Source organism: Protopterus annectens, chromosome 1.part1, assembly GCF_019279795.1.
Source record: "Protopterus annectens isolate FY-2018-M chromosome 1.part1, PAN1.0, whole genome shotgun sequence".
In the NCBI taxonomy this organism is placed as follows: domain Eukaryota; kingdom Metazoa; phylum Chordata; order Ceratodontiformes; family Protopteridae; genus Protopterus; species Protopterus annectens.
Genome location: NC_056726.1, coordinates 1,145,843,285 through 1,145,866,628, shown reverse-complemented (window position 1 = coordinate 1,145,866,628; position 23,344 = coordinate 1,145,843,285). Strand labels below are relative to the sequence as shown.

The window sequence follows — 23,344 nt, the reverse complement described above, 5'->3', positions numbered from 1 at the left end:
TCTTATAGGCTGCTAAGAGGCGACTTGTGCCTGGCCCACCAAGCAGTCCCTGACCCTGCCCTAATGGAAATTCTGCACATCTAGAAATCAAATGGGACAAGAGTCATTTTCTCCAGGGATCTCAACCAAGCCTGTGACATTAACAGAACATGCTGGAGAGATAGATATATTTCCCAGAGATTGCTGGTCCTCTGGAGTAAACTTCCAATTCATGTGAAGCAGAGGTCCTCAATGACCCTGTTCAAGTGCAACCTGGAAAACTGGATGGGAGTCTGCATATTCACTCCATGGGGTGGCACCTAAGTCCCTTAGGGAACACGGGTATAACATGGCTAAGGTTGTAAAGGCCTTAGGGCCATTAGCCATGTAACATCCTATGAACCTATGAGCAATAGATATCAGTCAGCAAAATGGCACTGCATACTCTGTCCCTACCTCCCAATTACCACTAATGTTCCACAGGGTTCCATTGTTGGCTACCTCCTGTTTAATACCCTCATCGGTACACTCCATACATCTACTTAAAATGATTAACTAATACGGTATGCAGATGACTCCACACTAATAAGTTCATCTGACAATCTAAATCATCTTCAACAAATCACTCAAGAAGCTTTCACAGCTACCAAGAAATCACTCCGTACCTCAAAACTCATGCTCACCCCCCCCCAAAAAAAAAAACAATCTGTTACTTTTCTTTCCCAAATCACTGTCTCACAAAAAAATGAAATTCAAAATACTGTCTCCTAAAAACAGTATTGTCAAAGTCACCCCCCCTCACATCGAACTACTAGGAATGATAGTGGATGGATGATAAACTTAAATCTGACCTGTGTGTACAAAAATCCTTAAAAAAAAATATCAAAAACTAGAAATGCACTACAGAGCCAAAAACGTCCTCATTACCATAACTACACATACATCAGCTTCTACAACCTCCTTTCCTCACTTCTCTACGGTGCTCCTATCCTGAAAAACCTCCAGGCTTCACTGAAAACATGACATAAACAATGTTATAATAAAGTTGCTACATTTACAGCAAAAACATTTTATTTTATTGAACCCATCATTGTATGACATTAAAAAGTCTCAAATGGTCAGAGCTATCCCACCATTTATCATACATACAGCTACTTTCCACTTGCAAATTCATATATTACCCCTCCACCTGTCCTACATTAAATACAATTCTATACCACAATGATCCAATGGTCAAAAACTTCTTACTGTTCATAAACCAACTAAGTCCGCCAAATACAGGTTATACTCCGACTCTGTCACTAAATTATGGAACTCTATACCCATATCTATTAGGCCAACTCCTTCACCATGGCCATTCAAAGCCACTCTAAAAGACTTCCTGTCTAACACAGGGCTCTGTTCCTGCTCTAAACCAGGCTGTCACAAGCACAGTTATAATAAAAAGCAGGTTCTCCAAACTTCACTCTACCACCATTTTCACTCAACCTTCCCTCTACTCATCCCGCATTATTCTAATTTTAAAATTTAATCTCTGTTCCTCTCACCTATCCATTCTACCTTCACCCCTCTCTCTTTTCACTCTTCCCATATTCCCCACCTCTACAACTTTCTCAAGCTCTCTCTTGAATTCCGCCTAACTCTTATGATTGCATTTTCCACCAGTAAGAACTAACTTTATACATTATCCTGTCACATCATACAGCTACTTACATATCAAAATAGTCCTATATTATGTATGCTTTATTCTTCGACAATGTTTAAACTGAACTATTTGTTTTTGCCCAATTACTGTACATTCCTAGACTGTACTGTTTATTTCTTGACCAGTGTTAAATTGCACTGATAGCTGTGTATATTTCTTAGATATTATTATTGCTTCATGCTTGGAGCTTTTCACTACAGGCTGCCTCTGAAAAAAGGCAATGGACCATCTCCATATTTATTTATTTTTTTGCATCACTTGTTGATACTGGTACAATAATACTGATTAATATATCTCTGTTTATACCTATCTGATTGAATTAATCTGGCAACCAACTAAATTCCTGCTTTAATGTATATTTTCTGTATATATTACTGTAATTAAACCAACTAGATCCATGCTTTTATGTATATATTCTGTATATATTACTGTAATTACTATGTGTAACACTGTTTCTACTTCTGTACCAATTACTGTTAATATTTTTTCTGTATCTATGTTCTTGTTGGAGTTTTTCTCCTTGAGCCTCCATTGAAAATGGGCTCTTTTAGGCTCAGTGGACTTTCTCGGTAAACTAATGCAATAAAATAAAATAAAATAAATCTAAACCTCCTCTGCAACATCAGCAGAATTGTTTGGAGGGACAGGTATAACTTACAGAGTATACCGTTGCTCTGGAAGAGACTCCCCATCTACATAAAACAAAGTTCATCCCTGTCCGTATTCAATTGTAGTTTGGATCTATAGATGGGAAAAAGAAAATTTACCCCAGGACTGCCCAGTGTACTACAAATGGGATAGGATAATTTGAGCACAAAAAAAGACACTGGCTAGTCTTAAAATGGCCTGTAATGGCAGCTAGCCTAGTACATACCTATGAACCTATGAACCTATAAAGGAATGATAGCTGATACAAAAATACAACTGAAATATTTAAGAAAGCTGTTAACCATTTGGAAGAAATTCTTTAACTGTTAAAAAAAATCTAAAGATATTTAATTAAAAAGCAAGTGCTTTGAAAAATACAGATGTGCTCAGGGAAAGCAGGTGCTGAAGTTGTTATAAAGAAGCATTGTTGAGGTTAACATGCTCTGAAACTGCTTTGCCCTACTGTTTTTACATTACTGAAGATTGCTAGAGTCTTGACATGGCAGTTAGAATGGGAGAAGAGAGAACAGTGAATGCTGCAATTTTTTTCACTTTCTCATTCTTCTCCAAGTTTGTGCAATCTTGGAGACGGTATATAAATATATATATATATATATATATATATATATATATATATATATATATATATATACTTTATAATCTCGAAAAACTGAAATGTCGAATTTCAGTATCTCGAGACTATAAAGTCGAAGTTTTGAAAAAGAGAAAGTGCATAATCACGAATTTGAATATCTTGAATTTGCGGTTATGGCTTTACGCTACGTAATCTCGGGGGTTGTATATGGATGGTGTGCAGTGCCGTGTGTGGATTTAGGTGTAATGTGAGGTAAGTGAGTGTTTTGTAAGGGTTTTGGGTGGGAGTTTGAGTGTTTGTGAGTGTGCTGATATGTGTGTGTGTGTGTGTGTGTGTGTGTGTGTGTGTGTGTGTGTGTGTGTGTGTGTGTGTGTGTGTGTGTGTGTGTGTGTGTGTGCGCGTAGTGCATGGAGCCCCAAGATTATACTCTGACATCAGAAAAGAATCAAAATGGTAAGTGCTTCCTTTAGTTTGAGATGGAAGAATAAGATTGCTTAAGAACATTGCCTGGCCTGGAAATAAGAACAGCAGAAAACAAAACAGTTCTTAAAAGCTGTTAAAATTTCACTCTGCTACACCTGAAAACAGAAATGTGTCAGAACAAAGTGTCTAAAATCTTTATTATTCAGAGGGACTCAACTTCTGCCTGCTGTCGTCTGACAGTGCCAATGTGTTTTATCAGTTTCAAAGGCTTCCAAGGCCGGTAAAACTCTTCACACTCCTACACTATTATTTATGTAATTGCTGAAGCAGATAATGGCCCATGAACTACAAATAATTCTGATTATACCTCTGATCATAATCAGCTGTATTTTTGAGGTGAATTTTTTTGGCATTAATGTCTCCAACACATAATATGCTGGTTATGATAGGATACCCAGTCATAATCCTCTTATAAGATATGGGAGCTTGCCTCATGTTAGAGGGTATAGTGGGGCTTGCTTCCTTGAAAAAAAGAAAGATTTTGTGTTTTACATCATTTGGGTTATTGCCCTTTTGAGTAGCAGCCTCCAAGGTTTTAGATGTTTTAAGCTCTGATAACCATGTATTGATTAAATGAGACAAGTATTCATACTTGATCCATATCTGTTATTCCTCTTTAAAGTAAATCTCACTTACTATACCTTCTCCCTTCTTTCTCTTCTTTTCTTCCTTGGCATTATAGTCTGTTTTTCATTGTTACTGTAAAATCGAACATTCAGTTTTCTTGTAATGACTGCACTGGTGTTCCACTGTGCTTAATTCTGGCTGGTCCACTACACTAAAAGATAACACTCTGATAGAATGTAAACTTGACCGTGTCACAAGTGACAATTTAATAAAGGTGTCTGAAAAAAAAGCACACTGATAGTAGGGGATAAATTGTATTGTGATATGTTATCACTATCATCTGCTAAACTGTGGACTTGTTGTCTGTATCCTATAACCTCTTCGGGAAGAACTGAATAAGAAGCAGCACTCTGACACTGGGTAGGTAATCGTAAATTCACCTCAGGGGTTCCACTTGTGTCCCTCTTGGACAGGGGCAATAGGTGCTGATAGTGGAAATAAGGGTAGAACTTGATTAGGCTTGTAAGAGCCCTAGAGCCATTAGTGTAGTAACTTCTTGTGGTCCTATGATCCTATGACATTTTGGAGAGAAATGACTGAGCATCTTGTATTAACAGACTTTGAGGCAGTCACCAAAGCCGTAGATGAGGGTAAGGTGGTTCACACAGCCTATCTTGACCTCGCCAAGGCTTTCGACACCATCCCCCATTCTGGAATTATAGCTAAACTCACTAAACTAGGTATAAATCCCTATGTCACAAGATGGGTTGCCAACTGGCTCACTGACAGAGCCCACACTGTAAAAGGTGCAGACTCCAAATCTGACCTCAAAGCAGTGACAAGTGGAATACCACAGGGTTCTGTCCTGGGACCTCTCCTTTTTGGTATCTACTTCTCTGAAGTACAGGCTAACACAGAAGGCCTCTGGCTAATGAAGTTCACAGATGACTGCAAACTAGGAGCCATAGTCAAGTCCCCAAATGATGTGGACATCCTACAGAAGGCCCTCGCTGAGACAGATGCCTGGTGTCAGAGCCATGGCCTCAAGCTCAATGCCAAAAAGTGCAGTGTCATCTCTTTTGGTAAAAACTCTGTACCCATGAACTACCACATAGGCAGCAATCTACTTAACACTGAATGCATGATAAGAGACCTTGGAACCCAGGTGGACAGTAGTCTCTCCTTTGATAGTCACATCGCCACAGTAGTCAGGAAGTCCTTCTACATGGCACACCTCATCATAAAAGGGTTCTCATCCAGGAAAAAAGAGGTCATTGTTCCCCTCTACTCGACACTCATTAGACCCATTATAAAGTACAACATCCCTTCTGGAATGTACCTCACAAGACATCTGCAGCAGCTGGAAAGGCCACAGAAGTACCTCACAAAGAGGATTACTGGCCTCAAACAAATGCCCTACATTGACCACCTCAAAAAACTCCAGCTTTACTCCGTAGCATATCGCCTACTCCGAGGTGATCTCTGCCTAACATATAAAGCTATGTCAAACCCAGAGCTGATGGACATGCTACACCTAAAGAAATCCCAATCCCTCCGAGCTACACGCTCTAGGGACCTAAACCTTGTCACCACAATAAATAGGACATGCAGGAGGGATAGATTCCTGTCCCAGAGACTTCCCATACTCTGGAACAGGTTACCCATCTATGTCAAGCAAAGTTCTTCATTAGCACTCTTCAAGAAAAATCTTGATGAGTGGATGGGAAATTGGAAATACACCCCGGGGATCACTTCTGTGTCTCTGCTCGACAGTGGCACAGGAAAATAACTTTCTTGGGTGGCATAAGCCAGGGAACCTTGATGGCTAGGCTTACGTAGGCCCTTGGGCCGATAGCCTAGTACCTACCTATGAACCTATGAACAGAGAATGTATGTTAAAATTTCACAAAGTGTAGTCTTCCATCAGTGTTTACACAAGGGGTACAGTTAGCAGTCTGGGAAAGTAGCACTCACACTAAAAACACATTGCTTTTTATAATAAAAATAATGAGGCTAGACCTAAACCTTTTTCTCTATCTACCACTGATCAAATTACAAAAAAAAACATTAAAATACTACTATGGAGGTGTTCAGGACTACATGATGTACTGTGCAATTTTGTTTCAAGCAGGATTGCACACTGCATTATAAGGGATGAACTTAAAGACCTCAGTAGCGCTACAGTCTTATAAAGGATCCAACAGGTAAGTGATCATGCAGGATATTGTGTCATGCAAATGCAGTAGGCTATAGGCACAACTGATTTATATTAGCCATGCATTCTGCCCTTGAGCCATATTCTGGCATCAGAATAATGCAGTAAATGATTCAAAGACAAGCACCACTATGCTATTTTGAAACAGAGCAATGAGTAGTGAAATCAGCAGGCAACAGAGGTATAATGTACCAATTGTGTCATCACTTTGTGCCAGAAACTCTTCTACATCTCATATATCTCCAAGTGCCCAACTCAACTTTTTCTTCTTTTCAGCTGTCTGTCTCACTGCAAGCATCGGGTCTGTTGTGCTGCACACTGATCTGAATCCAAACAGCTTATCCCCTATTTTACTTTCTACTAGTCTGTGCTTTCATTTATTAGGCACCCTTTCTAGACCTTTAATGCAGTGTGACAGTTTGGTACCTCTACACTACTCACATTTGTGAATGCCCCTTTATTCTTGCTCATTGATACTAGAATTCCTGTTCTCCAGTCATCTAGGATATGTCTGTCTCTCCATACTGCTATGATTACCCTCAGGAGCCATTTCTCACCTAACTCCCAATATCTTGATCATATCAGCTGTGACCTCAGCTGAGCCTGCTGCTTTCCCTGGCTTCATTTTCCTAAATGCTTTTCTTACTTCTTCTAGGGTGGGCTCCTCCTCTTCTTCTTCCATCATAGGCTGAGTCTTGGGAAGTACAGCTTCTGTGTGGTTTTCTTCCTTTAGAAACTGCTGGAAGTACTCCTTCCATCTGCCTTTGATGTTCTGTGGACTGGAGAGCAGGCAGCTGTTATAGGCATCCCTTATAAAGGGTTTCTGACTATATTTTTTATCTTTTTTCCTTTGCCTTGCAACCAGACAGAGTTTTTTTATGTCATCTATTGAGTCACTTTCCAGAAGCTGGTAGAGTGCCTCCGATGCCTTGTTCTTTGCTACAGCAACTGCTCTCGTCACCTTTTTTTTATCCAACCAGTATTCCTTCTTTGCCTGTCCATCTTTTCTATCTCCCACTTTTTCCTGCACTTTTCTTTCCTTTGATGGCTTTTTGGATGTCTGCATTCCACCCCAACTTTACTTATGTATCTTATTTTCATACCTGGCTGGGCCGCATATCTGTTTGCGGTACTGCCATCCTTCCTCAACTCCACCTATGTCCTATTTTTCCTGAGGTGATAGAGCCCTGATTATGTCTTTGAACTCTTGTGCTTTCTCTGCAGTCAATGTACTGGTCTTCAGTCTAGTCCCTGTTGACCTTACAGCATTCTCTGACCACTGCTTGCAGCTAATCGTGCCAACCAGTGGTTTATGCTGTTGGCTGATTGTTTCATTGGGGGTGACTTTGTAATCACTGATTCTACCCCAGTGCCCTTTTGATACTAAGAGGAAGTCTACCTGAGTTACATCTAGGCTACTGTTGTATATGATCATGTGGTTGTCTCTCTTGCAGGCACCATGTGTTAGTCACCATCAAGCTATTTGCCAGAAACAAGTTTTAAAATGGCACCTCCTTCTTTATTCCTGTTGTCAGATGTGTCTGCTATTGCTTTCAGATGTATCACTCTCTGTTCAGGGAGCTTTATTGTGTATTAAGAGAAAATAGGTATTAGGGCAATTTCATCCATGTTGTTGTAGTACAGTACTCTTCTTGACTTATGTATTACTTCTTCCTGAGTGCCACATCATGATATTCATTGACATTGTAAAAATAAAAATCCCAATATGAATGAGAGTACTGGCTACCTCTTGTAAAAGTTATTCGTATTGACTGGTCTGGTTTAGTTTCATTAGGGCTATGGCCTGTTTTCATTAGAGTCTCAATTCCTGGTGGATTTTATTATTGTATGTGAAATTCGGCAATGACAGCATGGCCATTCCTCTTCATGTTTATGATATGCTATGGAATCTTAAACATCTAACTGATTTTCCACCACCTAAGGCACAACATCAACATCTGTGCAGTGACAGAGACCTGGTTCAAAGCTCCAGAGAGCACCGTTGCATTGCCAGGCTATAATTCATATGACACTTTTCGGCCACCTAACCCGGAATGAAGCACTAAAGGTGGAGGCGTGTCCATATTCATTAAGGATATCCACACCTCCAGGCTAGTTGCACAGCATAATGCATCCGAGATTGTCCAAGTGCAACTAACTCCAGGCAAGACCGTAATCCAAATTGTAGCTTGCTACAGACCCCCCACCATGCCCCAGGATTCCCACTCCTCAATTCTTGATACACTGGAAAGTATTAGGATACAACCCAACACTCTAATAATGGGTGATTTCAACTACCCCACCATTAACTGGGAAAACTACTCATGTACCAACTCTTTTGCTCAACGTTTTCTGGAATTCATAAATTCCAAAACCTTGGATCAACTTATTCACACCCCCACCAGGGGCAGCAGTATTCTAGACCTGGTCATTACCAACATGGGCAACTGGTGTTCCACACCAGAGGTCAGTTCCTCGTTGGTCAGATCCGACCACAAGCTAATCACCCTAGACATCCACGTCCTGCCCCCACCCCCAATTAGGGAAACCACCATAAAAAAACTTCTCCAAAGCCAACTTCACACTTCTTAAGACAGAAGTGGCAAACTTCATGACACCCATGCAGATGACAATAGAGGTACAACTGCTGAATCCTACACAAATGCTCTTTATAAGCACTTACACGAGTGCATGGATCATGCTATCCCTAACAGAACCAAGATGCTATCCTCCAAAAAAAGGAAGCCAATCTGGTGGTCCTCTGCCATAAACAAACTCTACAACAGAAGAAAGAAACTGTTGCAAAAAAGGGTAAAATCCCATGGCTGGAGGAACTCCCTGGTCAACCTCAGTAAGAACCTGAGATCCCTCATAAAATCCTCCAAAGCTAGTTATGAAAACAAAATTGCCACTGACTTTAAAGACAACCACAAAGCATTCTATAGCTATGTCAAGAATCTGAATGGCAACACTCATATCTGTTCTGAGTTACAGCACAGTGGCACTAAATATACAGAACCAACTGATATTGCCAACATCCTGCAGATAGGTCCAGTGCTAACTTTACACCCCTCTCACCCCCTAGAGGGCCCATCTCTATACTGGAAGAATGCAAAGTTCCTGTAATCACGGCTGCACAGGTAAAAAACACACTCTCCAAAGCCAAAAACACAGCATCCATGGGACATGACAATATCCCAGGCTGCGTTCTACATGAACTACAGAATGAACTGGCACCCTACCTAAGTACCATGTTCAATCATGGCCTCACCCCAGGCTTTGTGCCCACTGAATGGTGCACTGTGATGGTTATTCCACTCCACAAAGGGGGAGCCATGACGGACCCCGGGAACTACCACCCCATTAGCCTGACGAACCTGGTCTGTAAGGCCATGGAATGTATCATCATGGAACTCATAAAAAAAGACATTGGTAATCTCCAAACTCTGGACCCTACCCAATTCAGATTTGTAAAAGGCAGATCATGTCTCCTAAACCTGATTGACTTCTTTGAAGCAGTCACCAAAGCCATAGATGAGGGTAAGGTGGTTCACACAGCTAATCTAGATCTTGCCAAGGCTTTCGACACCACCCCCCACTCTGGAATTATAGATAAGCTCACTAAACTAGGTATAAATCCCTATGTCACAAGATGGGTTGCCAACTGGCTCATGGACAGAACCTACACTGTGAAAGTTGCAGACTCCAAATCCGACTTCAGACCAGTGACAAGTGGAGTACCACAGGGTTCAGTCCTGGGTCCTATCCTGTTTGGTATCTACTTCTCTGAAGTACAGGCTAACACAGAAGGTCTTTGGCTAACAAAGTTTGCAGATGACTGCAAACTAGGAGCCATAATCGAAACTCCTAACAATGTGGACATACTACAAAAGGGCCTCACTGAGACAGATGCCTGGTGTCAAAGCTATGGCCTGAAGCTCAATGCCAAAAAGTGTATTGTCATCCCCTTTGGTAAAAACTCTTTACCCATGAACTACCACATAGCTGGTAGTCTACTTAATGCCAAAAATATGATGAGACCTTGGGACACAGGTGGACAGTAGTCTCTCCTTTGATAATCACATTGCCACAGTGGTCAGAAAATCCTTCTACGTGGCTCACCTCATCACAAAAGGTTTCTCATCCAGAAAAAAAGAGGTCATTGTTCCCCTCTACTCATCACCCATTAGATCCATTATAGAGTACACCACCCCTTTTGGTATGTACCTCACAAGACATCTACAACAACAGGAAAGGCCACAGAAATACCTCACAAAGAGGATTACTGGCCTCAAACAGATGCCCTATGCAGACCAAAAACTCCAGCTTTACTCCATCACATATCGCCTACTCAGAGGCGATCTCTGCCTAACATACAAAGCTATGTCAAAACCAGAGCTGTTGGACATGCTCCACTTAAAGAAATCCCAATTCCTCTGAACTACACGCTCTAGGGACCTAAACCTTGTCACCTCAATAAACAAAACATGCTGGAGGGATAGATTCCTGTCCCAGAGACTTCCCATACTCTGGAACAAACTACCTATCTATGTCAAATAAAGCTCCTCATTAGCACTCTTCAAGAAAAATCTTGATGACTGGATGGGAAATAGGAAATTCACTCCAGGGATCACTTCTGTGGCTCTGCTCGACAGGGGCACAGGAAAATAATTTTCTTGGGTGGCAAAAGCCAGGGTACATTTTTGGCTAGGCTTATATAGGCCCTAGGGCCAATAGCCTAGTACCCACCTATGAACCTATGAAACTCTTGATTTTAAATGTCATTCAAAGGACAGTGCCTCAGCAGCGCATCATTCACCAACCCTGACAGTGTCACACTACCACCAGCAATGCAGCACTACCCCTGCCAGGATGTCACTACAGCTAGCCATGTGGCACCACCTGTTGCAGAACAGCACCACCCCTGCCAGTGTGGCACCACCTCCTGCAGTGCAATTCCACCTCTGCCAGTGTGGCACCACCTCCCTGCAGTACAACACTACCCCTGCCATTGTCGCACCACCTCCCTGCAGTGCAGCACTACACCTACCAGTGTGGCACTACAGCTAAACTTGTGGCACAACCCTCTGCAGTACAGCACCACCCCTGTCAATCTAGCACTACCCCTGCCAGCATGGCACCACACCCTGCAGTACACCACCCCTGCCAGTGTGGCACTACCCTGCCAGTGTGGCATTAGCCCCAGCAATGCAGGATCACCTATGCCATTGTGGCACTACCCCTAGCAGTGCAGTACTAACCCCACCAGTGTGGCACTACAGCTAACCTCATATGGTAGTTATCACACTTGGGGGCAGGATAAGCCCAAAGGTGGCTAAAGCAAGTCCAGTAAACCAACTGAATGTGGAGAAGAGCTAGGGGCAGCTGATGGTCAGCTACATGTGAGGAAAAAATACAATAAGAAAAAATATTAAAAACAATGAACTGGGCCATGGTGGTGCAGCGGTTAGCATTATCACCTCAAAGTAAGAGGTTCTGTGGTTCAATTCTCGGCTGTAGTGCCTTCTGTGCGGAGTCTGCATGTCCTCCCTGTGGTTTTGTGGGTTTCCTCTGGGTGCTCTGGTTTCATCCCACATTCGAAAGACATGCAGTAGGGGGATTGGACACTCTAAACTGCAGTACAGCACCACCCCTGTCAGTGTAGCACTACCCCTGCCAGTGTGACACCAGTGCCCTGCAGTACAGCACCACCACTGCCTGTGTGAGACCACTCTCTGTAGTACATCACCACTGCGTGTGGCACCACCCCTGCAGTACAGCACCACCACTGCCAGTGCAGCATTACCTCAACCAGCGTGGTATCACCCCAGGAGTTCAACACCACCCCTGCCAGTCTGCCCCCCCCCCATAGTACAGCACCACTCCTGCTAGTGCAGCACTACACTGTGAGTACTAGAAAAGGAATCCAAACTAGAGATGGTGGGACACAACTCACAACTTTGTTATCTTTCCAGTATCCCAGGTATACAAGGTGAGTGTTCTATCTACTGTCTCCAACACCGTGACTCAGATGTAAGCTTTAAAGATACAAGCTCCTGTCAGCATCAGTGATTTCATATAGTGTTTTGTACAAAACAAAGTACTTGATGTCTTTCATTATTAAAGATCAATATTAAATTATCAATATTTCTGAACTAGTGTTGGCACCTTAGATGAATACTTATAATCAAATCCAATGTTTTGGCTTTGGCACAAGACCATGGATTATCATTCAAACTTTCATTCCCAGATTATCCATTTAATCTCACTCAGGGTCATGGAAGAGTTGGGTAGCTTCCCAATATGCTGTGGGTGCACAGCAGAGAAGCTAACGCTGACTGGTGAGCAAATGAGCAAACCCTTCAGAGCATGCAGACATTCCTTCACTCTCTGACTGCATTTATACCTGCAGGCAGTTCCTCTATTCATCTATGATATGTCTTTAATATGTAGGAGGAAACTGGAAAACTCTGCAAAAACCTTCATAAATGTAGAGACGATGTGCAAATGCAGCACAGAAGGCAGCTCAGCCAAGAACCGTACAGACGGACTTAGCGCTGCGATGCAGTAATGTTAGCTAGAACAGCATGGTGCTGCTGGCTTCATTTGTAGGATAAGACATTCCTTTACTGACTACAGTACATGGTATTTACAATGGCCTACTTCGTATGTACGATGTAGGATCCAGTCCGATCTTTGTATAGGAAAAGAGAAATCTTCATTAAAGTAGACCACATTTAGTAAACACATTGACATAAAAAAGTACCACATCTAAATTCAGTGCCATTTTAATGACTCTGCAGGCTTTGTTTTTGATGATATGTACTGAAATGTTGGAAATGTAGGACACAAGTAACTGTTAAATTACTGATTATGTCTACCCCAGTCACTTTTTTATAATTCCAAAACTGTGCCCTTCCAAGTACCGAATAGCAGTCTACAGAAATGAGAAAAATATTTACTTATACATTTATATTTGTACTATTACACCAATAAACACAAGGCTATTAACTTAGCAGAAAAAAAAGGAACAGAGTAGATACTTGATGGCAGATAATCCCTGACATCTAATTGCACAACCACTGACCTCAGTTTGTTAAATTTACTAATTATCTGGTTAATAGATAGTGCTAACTGTACTATGCTGCTGTTCTTCCTCCGAGTATTAAAACCATTTTCAAAACAGAATATAACGATGTTAGTGTATAAAAAAGCATTTTAATCAGTTTAAATGTTAAAGAGAAATATCAATGTCTGAACAGTGGGAGTGAGGAACTAGTACTACAGTTTTGTCTGGACTGGTACAGAGATATGTTAGTCATTTCTTTTAATAAGGTTATTTCTGTGTACATAGTCATTCATGAAATAATGCAGTTTAATATCAAACAAAGTCATAATAAATGTCACAGATACTTTAACTAAATTCTTTTTAATTTTTTACCCAGATAACCTCAAGCCTCGACTGGTGAATGGCACCACAGATTGCAGCGGTAGAGTGGAAGTTCACAACGGACTGAGCTGGGTGTCTGTCTGTGGAAGTAACTGGGGGATGAATGAGGCAAAGGCAGTCTGTGCACAACTGCACTGTGGATTCCCTGTTCAAGTAAACAGCAATTCTTATTTTGGACAAGGATCTGGTGATATTTTTCAGAAGAAGATGGTATGTTCCGGAAATGAATATTCTTTGTTTGAGTGTGATTTCAGTCAGCAACGTCCCTCAGATTGTACACATGCCCAGGATGCCAGTGTCATCTGTTCAGGTACATTAATTATACCAGGTCTTTTACGTATGTATATGAGATGTGTCATAATATATATATATATATATATATATATATATATATATATATATATATATATATATATATATAACTGGTAAAAGCTACATTTACGAATAATTGACCAAATTATATAAATGCGCTCAACAGTGAATATAAGACGTCAAAAGTTTCAAACAAATTTAGTAAATGTTACAATATTCTACAAAAAATATAGCATGGTGATGGAGATAGCCTGTGACTGAGTAGTGGCATAAGCACTAGAAGGCCTCAGGGGGAGGATGGGAGTGTATGGTCAATGCTGTTTCTCATATAGTGTGTGTGTGTGGGGGGGTGAGTCAGCCTAAAGTCTCTCTGCAATATGTAGCATATCAGCCTGGTGAGCTCCATGCTGCATAAGTGGTTAACAACTTCATTAGGAGGTTGTCCATGCACCTCAGAAGGCAGTTATCACACCTGAGGTAGGATAAGCCTGGAGGTGGCTAAAGGAGGTCCAGGAGACCAAGTGAATGTGGAGAAGAGCTGGGCGCAGCTGATGGTCAGCTACAGGTGAGGAAAAAATACAATAAGAAAAAATATTAAGAACAATGAACTGGGCCACGGTGGTGCAGTGGTTAGCATTATCACCTCACAGTAAGAAGTTCTCCTGTTCAATTCTCGGATGCAGTGCCTTCTGTGCAGAGTCTGCATGTCCTCCCTGCAGTCACATGAGTTTCCTCCGGGTGCTCTGGTTTCATCCCACACTCAAAAGACATGCAGTAGGTGGCTTGGACACTCTAAACTGGCCATAGGAGAGTGTGTGTGTGAGTGAGTAGTGAGAATGAACTACCGTGGCATAAACTTTGGCTCGAGATGATTGTCACTGCTGAAGTTACATATGCAAAATGGGAAAAAGGGGTTGAGGATGGATTTAAGAACAATCACAATGGTGACATGTTAAAAGGAAAGCATCATGCCATGTTCATGACACTTATGTTAAAAGAAAAGCTATCATACCATTTTTATTTTAGATTCTTCTGATTCTTTATAATATGGCAACATGACTCTAGTCATCTTGAAAGAAGGTACTCTTTTTTTAGTAGAAATTATTTTTTATTTGCCAGCATAGAGCAATGAGAACCATAAATAATCTGATTCCTAATAGAACATATATAACTAATTGCTTAAATTCCTGATGGCAGCAGCTGTGCTGACTTGTAGAATGATTGATGTAATACTAAATCAAAAACTGATTTTTGATAGAAATCTAATAAGATCTTTGCTAGACGTTTTTGACATGTACAAATGTAAACCAGCATTTTATTTTTCCTAGTTAAAACAACATATTTTGCCATTTTCATAAAAAAGGAAGGGAAAAAAAAAGCAAGGTAACTTAAAGCACATGTCGTTAATTGATAACTATCTTGAGTGGGATCATTTGTTTTTAAATGTTATATTGTCTGATCACTTTTAGATTATTTGATGTACTTTTATGTACATACTGTCTAGGAGTTGTTATCAGTACCACTCTCTGTGTTTTTCCTTGTGAGACAGTGCCAGGCAAGAAGGTCATACTGTATTTTTGTTAGTGGGCCTTTACACTTCAGCCCTACCCCGGGGGCTGGTGAGGTATTAAAGATGTGGTTTATAAAACATTAAAAATATCATTAAAAAATGGTATGCCCATTTGACAATATGCAGTGATATCAGAAAAAAAATGTCTCAGATGCTATCACTCTAGAAGTACCTAATTTATATCATAAGCTTCCCTTTTCTATCACTTACTCTGGTAACTTAACTCTGTTTAATAAATCACTTGTCTGCTATATGGGGTAAAAAGTATATTCTCAATATTCTGAAGTCCTGCAGTTGTGTTCAATAAACAAAAGTGCATTTTGTCCATGTCCTTGACTGTCCACCTTTGAGCCATTAAATAGACATTTTAAAATGTTCATCGTACTGATCACTGCTGCAGTAGCCTTAGCTACATGGGTTATATACTACCTAGGATATAATAGCTGACCAGCTCCCCAAGCCTCAGGGCACATTCTGTGCAATGAAACCAACAGTCAGTTCAAGGTGAGGTGATTAAAAAGACAGGTTTGTGTGCCAAACCCTCAGACCTTTCTTGCCATTAAAGATTATGGACTTCTGAGGCTTAAGGATTGATGGTTGGCTTGTGCTGTTCCTTTGCTGGGCAGATGAGTTCCCTTTGGGTAAGAAACCTTCCAGTGCTGGCACTGTTTTGAAAAAAATCTACCTGGCTGCATTCTCAAAACCTTCCAGATTATGTTGAAAATGACATTTTAAATTCTCCTTTGCATACAGATTTATTTTGTGACTGTCTGCTGCAGAGGTGATTAAAAAGTGCAATGAAAGAATAAGTTGATACAGGGACTCTCTTAAGATTTTTCAGCCCTCCTTTTCCAAATTATCTAAGGGATTCTTTAACCCCTCATCCAATTTTGGCAAAAAAGCAAAATAAACAATCTCAACAAAATGTAGGAACAGACATTTAAAAAGAAACAGCAAGGGGTTCAAAATTGAATTCTGGAACTTCCTAAAACCAAGGACAGACAAACAAGTCATAATGATATTTAAGGGACTTTGACCACCTACCACGTTGACAGCCCCGTTTACCTTCCCAAAGTCTGAATCTCCACTTTTTTGTTTGGCAACAGATAGTTTCAGACATATAGGCTCTGAAGATTATTCATCAAGGTTACAGATGGCAGTGGGAGGAAGTTTTTCCTTTCCAGGGGTAATCCCTCATCCACCAGATGAGACTCTTTTGTTTCCATCTGAACTTCATCACATGGTGTCCCAGGGAGTGATAGAACAAGTTTCTCCTTCCCAGTTTTTATTCAGGGACCTTTTTAGTGCCAAAAGAAAACAAATGGTTGGAGACCAGTTCTGGGTCTTTTCTTTCCTTAAGTTGTTTGCGATAGTGCGCAAGTTCAAAATAATGTCACTTCACAGCCTGTTACCTCTTCTTCCTCACTCACGTTTTCAGTTAACACAAGATTTAAACAATGCTTATCATCGCATCCCTTTTCCTCCAGACTTCAGGCGTTTCTTACGGTTTTCTGTGTCTGGATTGCATTATCAGTTCTCTGCCTTACCCTTTGGATTATCCACTGCACTAGGTGTTCATAAACTATCTAGTTCATTGTAATCGACAGGGTATATGCATTTTTCCATATTAAGATGACTTGCTTATCTTTGCAGAGTCATTTTCAAAGTGTCAGGAATATCTCACTTGGGTGAGAGATATCTTTTACAAGCTGGGGTTCCAAGAGAACATTCAAAAGACTTTTTGACTTCTTCAAACAGGGTTGGGTTCCTGGGGTGTCTGCTAGACTTTTCAGTTCAAAGAGATTTTCTTCTACATGAAAAAGAAAATCTTTATCTAGATCTGTTTCTAAAGTTTTCCATTCAGACTTCAGTCACTGTGAGGGAACACCTCAGGATTTGGGGCCTTATGACATCTATGATTCTCATGATATCCCTGGCAAGTCTCCACATATGAAAGATACAGTGACATCTGAAGTCTCTATGGTCTAAACACTAACATGCTTTGGATTTTTGGGTAAATATTACAAGATCAAAATCTCGTTTCAGCGAACACCACAAGACTGACACATATAGCACAAACTACGGTAATGGTGAACTTTCAAAACCGCGAAACACGAAATGTCGAAGTGTCATGGTTGGCCCGTCTGTGGTATAGCTCTGTAAGGTAAGTGTGCGATAGTTACGGACTTAGGGTTAGGGTGCGGGTTAAGGTAAGTGCATAGATAGGTAATGCATGTAAGGTTTAGTGTAGGGTTAGAAGTAGGATTTTGTTAACTGTATGTGCATGGATTATTTGTTTTCTTTGGGTATATGTCTGTAGGGTAAGAGTGCGATAGTTACTGACCTTAGGGTTAGGGTGCGGGTTAAGGTAAGTGCATAGATAGTAATGTATGTAAGGTTTAGTGTAGGGTTAGCAGTAGGGTTTGGTTAGTGTATGTATGTGTTTTATTTATTGTGTTTGGGTATGTAGTATGTAGCGCATGGTGGTGTTGGCCGACTGTGATGGTTCGAGACTTGAAAATTTGCGGATTAGGGGGTTCCTCGTATTTGTGGTTCTGGCTATGTGTGTCAGTGTTGTGGTGTTCAATGATACAGTTTTTGATTACGTAATATAGACCCAGATTTTTTAATCCCAGTGCTGGGATTTGTTTGCAGAGAAACAACAAACATCCTTAAATGTGGGTCCTTCATTCCAAAGCAATCAGCCACCAGAGACATCTCAGACTTTGCTTTAGGAGCAGTTTTAGGAGGGATAAAAGAGCAAGGTGTGTGGGACACCAAGGGCAGATGCAAGCACATAAATATAAAAGAGATGCTTGCCCTGATCAAGGCACTCAACTCTCTGAATCACCTTTGGACCTCAGTACCTCTTCAACTTGTTTCAGACAGTACCACAGTCAGTGGAACATCAACAAGTAAGGGGAATCAGGTCATACTCCCTTTGCAGACTAGCCATGTTAGCTTGGGATATAGCTTCACAGCACAATCTCACTTTACAGGCATCATACATTCTGTCAGAACAAGAACAAAACTGTGTGGAATACAAGCTAAGTAGGAAAGAGCAGACCCTCATGAATGGAAAGTAGATCGGGGGGGGGGGGTCTCCCAAGATTTGATTCATCTGAGGGAATTCCTCAAGCAGACATGATTCTTCCTCTCGGAACAATCAGCTGGCAAGATTCTGCTCCAGGACTTCATGCAAGATGGCCTGGAAGATATATATATATATTTCTTTTCTTTGTACAGGAATGTTCCTCTATGCTTTTCCACCCTTTCCACTGATATCTAGAGTACTTCGAAATATTCAGAAAGAATCCTCCAAGATCATTGTGGTGACTCCTTTCTGTCTCAGGAAACCTTGGTTTTCTCTTCTTTTGGAAATGAAATGTAGCAATTACCACAAGCTTTTTCAGAGAATGGATTCACTCTCACAAGAGCAGGAGTGTTTGATACACTTCAACGCCAATCAACTTCAACTGACAGCTTGGATGATAGGGTCTTAATTTCCTTTAGGCACCTGTTTACTGAGGGCATGTGGCAGGTACTAATGAAGCCAAAAAAAAAGTCTGCTAATAGAAAACTGTATATTAGTAAATGGAAAAGGTTTTCTAGTTGGTACCAACAATATAACTGGCACCCATTCAGGGCTAGCTGTTCTCTGGTTTTACAACACTAGTGTGGGCTGCTATCCTATGGTCTTTCTTACTCCTCCATCAAGGTTCATTTATCAGTCATTTCAGCATGTCTGCTAATGGATCCTCCTCTTTCAATGCATTCTCATGTCAAAAGTTCTTTTACAGGGGTTTTGTGTAAAAAGCCTCCAAGAAAACCAATTATTCCTCCTTGTGAGCTCCATTTTGTGTTATAGAAGCTAACACTCCATTTGAACCAGCTAACCTGGTTAGCTTAGGGTTCTTAACATGGAAAACAGTTTTACTGATTGCTCTGAAATCTGCAAGAAGGGTATCTGAGTGGCAAGCTCTTATGGTGAGTCAAACTTATCTCATTTTCCACAAAGAAGAGGTTTCTTTGACAACTATTCCTTTTTTTATGCTTAAAGTGGTATTTAAGTTTATTTTAAGGCAAACTATCTCCCCATTTTTATTCCTGAACATAAAAATGAGAGAGAAATGATACTCCATATGTTGGTTGTCCACAGACAACCCAGGTACTATCTTGACAAAACTAAATCTTTCAGATCTTTAGATCAATTGTTCATTTTTTTGTAAATGTAAGAAGAAGAGATAACCTGTGTCAAATCAGACTATTTCCAAATGGCTGTCTAAGGCTATTACCTTTTATTATATACACCACAACAAAGCTAGGCCATGCATGGTCAAGGCCCACTTTACAACGGCCTTGGCTTCATCTATGTCTTTTTTGGAAACGGTTGGATTCTAGACATATTCTAGAAGCTGCAAATTGGTTCTCTCTACATACTTTTACAAACCTCTATAAGCTTGATTCCTTTTCCAGGTCTAGATCAGGCTTTGCTATTACCATTCTTACCTCCCAAATATAGTAAAACCTAAGGTAATCTACCCATATTGCTATGGCTACTGCATCAGTGATCAATATAATGAACATAGTACTGCTGTGTCAGTAAATGTACCAAAACAGTTGATGTTTGAATGATCACTGCTGTAGTAGCTGCTCCATCCCTCCATCTCCTTGTTTTTTGGTGCACAGTTTTTGTTTTGGTGTGGACATTTTTTTTTATTCCTAGCATTGTCCTTTCAGGGCTCAGTTTCTCTCTCTGTTGGCAAGAAAGGCCTGAAAGGCTTGGCATCCAAACCTATCTTTTTTAGTCATCTCAGCCTGAGCTGAGTGATGGTTTGGCTGAGTGAAAGGTGCCCTGAAGTTTTGGAAGACTGGCTATCTGTTATATCCTTGGCAGGATAGAACCCATATAGCTAAGGCTATGGCAGCAGTGATCATTTGAACATTTATTGTTATGGTAAGTTTAATTCGACAACTGTACTTTCTCTGAATAGCTCTTAGCAAATTGGTTGCTATATCATCATATGTATAATTATCAAACTAGTAAAATGATAATAGCATTTTATGGAGCCATATCTGAAAATACTTGTAAACTAAACTTGAAGACAGAATATAAAAAATGAGAATGCTGTTTAAAATGAGTATTTTAACTATAGAGCACACTGTATGTTGCCATTCTGTGAGAAATACCACATACTTCCGCTTAAACCTAATAATGCCCAATGTTATATCAAAGTTAAAAAAGAATTGCAGCATTTCCTTTTCAATGTTTACTGTGTGAGTAGTTAAAGAAATAAGATTTCCTTTATTTGTTCTGCATGACTGTGTTTAATAATCATGACATTCACAGTCATGCATTATGCAATTAAAATTCATATTATCAATTTAGGACCAGCAACATTCTATAATCTGGTACCTAGTTGTACAGAGGTAATTCCATAACTGCAATATAGGCATCCTGACTATGAGTAGCACATTGGACAATGGAGTAACTGGGTGGGGAATGTGGGAACAGATTGACTAATTGCAGCACACCTGTCCTGTGGAAGGAGATCAGTGGCATGACTGACTGTCTGCCATTTGCAAGCAGAGGCCTGCTGTCAACAGAGATCAGCCTTGAAACAAAGACATAGGCTGGAGCTCCCATGTTGGAAATGGATGCTCACCCTACATTTTGTGGTAACACACATGTGTTTTAATGAGTATAGGATGCTCCCTCCATGAGGCGGGTGATCTGTGACCAGTGGTATGGGTTAGGGATAAATTTAAACACCCTGAGCTTCCATGATAATGACAGCTTCAGGGCTAGGCTTCTGGCAGGATAGCATAACTGGAAGCAGCAGTGGATGAGGTAGAGAAGACCACTGGCTGTAGCTGCCCTACCCTGCAGGTCACTTGGGATTCTAGTATAGATGGTAAGTGGCGGGGCCACAGATGGTTGATATCCCCCGGATGGCCACAGTACCAAGCAGCCTACATAACTGCCTGGATGCTAGATTTATCTTGTTATTTGTCACCTGAGCTGGTGATCAAGTTGTCATTAATAAGGAATTAATGAATTAAGGCTAATTTGGGGAGGGGGGATGATGGTCTGCATAAAGAAAAAGACCAGCTCAATTCTAGAGTGTTAATGTTTTGTGTATAAATGCATGAAAAATGGCAATTAACTTCTGTAAATGACAACTGTTTTATAAAAGTTTATTTCCTTTTTAGGCTTACAGCTGACAAATGGAACAGACAGATGCAAAGGCATTGTGAAAGTGAACAACGGCTCTCAGTGGGGTAGCGTCTGCAGTACTACTTGGAGTATAAATGAGGCAACTGTAACTTGCCAGGAACTAAGATGTGGCTATGCAGTATCAGTGCAAGGAAACAGCTCATTTGGAGGAAATCAGCAGCCCATTCTATTAAATCACATTCAGTGTAATGGATGGGAGAAGTCTCTGTCACAGTGTTCCAATATCCAGTTAGGAAATGGCTTCTGTAACACATCCAAAGTGGCAAGAGTGGACTGTTCAGGTAACGAAAACTATATTCAAATTAACCTGCTCATCACATTTTGCATCTCATTACTTACACTGCTAATTCTGTTAGAAAATATGAAAAAAATGTTACAGGTACATTGCACATTATTCTTTTGTGATAAATGTAGAAATTAAGAGATTAATATCATGACGCTTGAATATATTGTAATTAAATGGAGGCATGTGAAACAGGTAACTTACTGGTGTAATGATATATCATGTTACACTGTTTTTGAGGAATAAATATGTACAACATGTTTAAGATTTTTAGTATATCAAATCAAAGTGAAACCTTGGCACATGTGCTGGAGATGGCAAATATTTAAAACGGACTATACATGGGATTAAAATATGAAAGAAGATAAATATACTACTGAAACCAAAAGGCAAGGCAGGCTGCATAGAATGAGATTCATAGTCAAGTTGCACAATTATGGGGATAGGATGGACTATGTACCATGCATATTGCGCAAGCCCTTTGTGATTCATAGCCAAGCCTTTGCACAGTAACACAACCAGCAATACTGAGCAGCAAGGTTTCCAGTGCTCATGTCAATATGGTAGTCAGTGAGTGAGGCCTATGTTAATGAGGCCGCTAACGCATCCTAAGTTATTACCCTGTTAAAACACTTGCATTATCCATAATATGCAAGTCAACTAACAGAGAAAAAAGTAAATTGTACACGAGTAAATGTTGCATGTACCTATACATTTCAATAGAGTTATGTCAAGCAAACTGAAGTGGAGTAAAAGTAAAGTAGGTGTGTATAGCAGGGTATGTGATTATTTGTGTCTTTGTTTGTGTGTGTGTGTGTGTGTGTGTGTGTGTGTGTGTGTGTGTGTGTGTGTGTGTGTGTGTGTGTGTGTGTGTGTGTGTGTGTTTGAGGGTGTATGTGGGGGATGAGGATGGGTGTGGTTGTGGGGAGAGCTTGTAGATGTTTGGCAGCTACTATGGCATCAAGGCTACATTGCATATATCCGAGGAGGGAGAGGATCAGCAGCTACAGACACTAGACTGCTAGGGATGACCCCAGCAGCATCACAAGCTGCTGGGTCTGAAGGGTAAGTAGGACCTGAATGTGATGAGGATCAGGGAGGAGAAATGGTACAAGATGAGGGAATAGTAAAGCTGGGGACCAGTAGGATCACACAAAGTGTTGCAAGAAGAGTAAGCTGTAGTAATGGCACCTATTCCCTGTTTGTGTGTGTGTGTGTGTGTGTGTGTGTGTGTGTGTGTGTGTGTGTGTGTGTGTGTGTGTGTGTGTGTGTGTGTGTGTGTGTGTGTGTGTGACAGAG

At 40.7% G+C, this 23,344-nt stretch overlaps 1 protein-coding gene across 1 annotated transcript in view; it reads left to right on the top strand.

Moving 5' to 3' along the window:
- Window positions 1–23,344, top strand: part of LOC122815774 (scavenger receptor cysteine-rich type 1 protein M130-like) — a 363,665-nt gene that overhangs the window by 89,811 nt on the left and 250,510 nt on the right. Inside the window, exons 3-4 of the mRNA XM_044088544.1 lie at window positions 13,638–13,952; window positions 21,738–22,043. Of these exons, the coding sequence (XP_043944479.1) occupies window positions 13,638–13,952; window positions 21,738–22,043 (621 nt within the window). The remainder of the gene's footprint in view (window positions 1–13,637; window positions 13,953–21,737; window positions 22,044–23,344) is intronic.